At 49.9% G+C, this 1,556-nt stretch overlaps 1 protein-coding gene across 1 annotated transcript in view; it reads left to right on the top strand.

Moving 5' to 3' along the window:
• Positions 1-20: 20 nt before the first annotated feature.
• MRS2 (MRS2 magnesium transporter) overlaps positions 21-1,556 on the top strand; it is a 10,941-nt gene continuing 9,405 nt past the window's right edge. Inside the window, exon 1 of the mRNA XM_010187924.1 lies at positions 21-218. Coding sequence (XP_010186226.1) covers positions 21-218 — 198 coding nt within the window. The remainder of the gene's footprint in view (positions 219-1,556) is intronic.

The following is a 1,556-nucleotide window of genomic DNA, read 5'->3' as shown; positions in this document are numbered from 1 at the left end:
GGTGCGGGCAGGCAGGGAGGATGACATCCTGGCTGGGGATTGGGAAACCAAATGGGCTGCAGCCGTGCTTGGGTGTGTTATCGGCCTCCTGCCAGATAGCTAAACTGCACATGCAGGAAGTAGAAATGTCTTGTCTTTCTCCAGGTAAATTTTATCAAGGTGCCACGACAGAGGCCACCCAAGCCACCTTGGCTAGCGTGTCTCCTGTTTTTGCAGTGGTAAGTACCTGTAGGCGTTTCTGCCAACAAGAGCAGCTTGTGCAAGGTGATGGTGCTCTGTTTTTTCCTTAAAGCCAATGGGTTTTTCTCTCTGAGAACATCCCTAGTCCTAAACGATTGGTTTAAGAAGTTCTGACATGAAGACTAGTTGTGGTGTACCCTTGCAGTACATGTTATCAGTACATGGGGGTATCCTCATGTCGTGATACGCTCTCTCATGTCGCGACAGGACAGGGAGGTGTACAGCATCGTGCCCCCGTTGCAATATCCCTCCCATGTCGCGATACTCGCCCCATGTCGCGATACTCGCCCCATGTCGCGATACTCGCCCCATGTCGCGATACTCCTTCCATGTCGCAATACTCCTTCCATGTCGCAATACTCCTTCCATGTCGCGATACTCCTTCCATGTCGCGATACTCCTTAATGTCACGATACTCCTTAATGTCACGATACTCTTTCCACGTCGCAATACTCACCCCATGTCGCGATACTCCTTAATGTCACGATGCTCTTTCCATGTCACGATACTCACCCCATGTTGCAATATTGCCCCCATATCACAATGCACACCACCACCCCGCCCCCCCGTCGCAACGGGATGGGGAGGTGTACTGCATCACCCCCCCCATGTCGTGATACCCCCTCTCATGTCACGATACCCCCCCATGTCATGATACTCACCCCATATCACGATGCCCCCTCTCATGTCATGATACCCCCCCCATGTTGCGACAGGACGGGGAGGTGTACAGCATCATGCCCCTGTTGCAATATCCCTCCCATGTCACGATACCCCCTCTCATGTCACGACAGGATGGGGGGGTGGACTGCATCATCCCCTCCTATGTCATGATACTCGTATCATGATACTCCCCACCCCCCCCCCCATGTTGCAACAGGAGAGGGAGGCATACTGCATTGTGTCCCTGTTGCAATATCCCTGCAAGATGCTTCTCTAAGGTAAAGCTCATGCTGGAAGTTGTCTTACTTTAAGTGTCTTAACTTGTGTCTTAACAAGTGTCTCTTGCTTCTAGGGCAGCTCTTGGAAATGCTTTAGGCAGAAGGTTTCATGTTAAGCTTGTCAAGGCTTGCCAATGCCTTTTAGAAATATTATTCCTGGTAGCTGCAATTCCAAGTGAATGTAGGATTTGGGGGAAAAACAAGCTCTCTATATATTCTTTTTAAAAATGAGTTTGAAAGCCACTTGCAAACTGCTTGATATACATTATTAGTGCATATGAAGGAAGGTAGGGCATCCTCGTTAAGAGTGAAAAGCTGTCATTCTGCAACAAGGTGCAGCCAGATCCTTGTGGCCATGTAACATCCCCTGTGGTG

Source organism: Mesitornis unicolor, unplaced genomic scaffold (genome assembly GCF_000695765.1).
Source record: "Mesitornis unicolor isolate BGI_N332 unplaced genomic scaffold, ASM69576v1 scaffold29077, whole genome shotgun sequence".
Taxonomy (NCBI): domain Eukaryota; kingdom Metazoa; phylum Chordata; class Aves; order Mesitornithiformes; family Mesitornithidae; genus Mesitornis; species Mesitornis unicolor.
The sequence above is the reverse complement of the archived record's forward strand: the minus strand, read 5'-3'. Positions and strand labels throughout refer to the sequence as shown.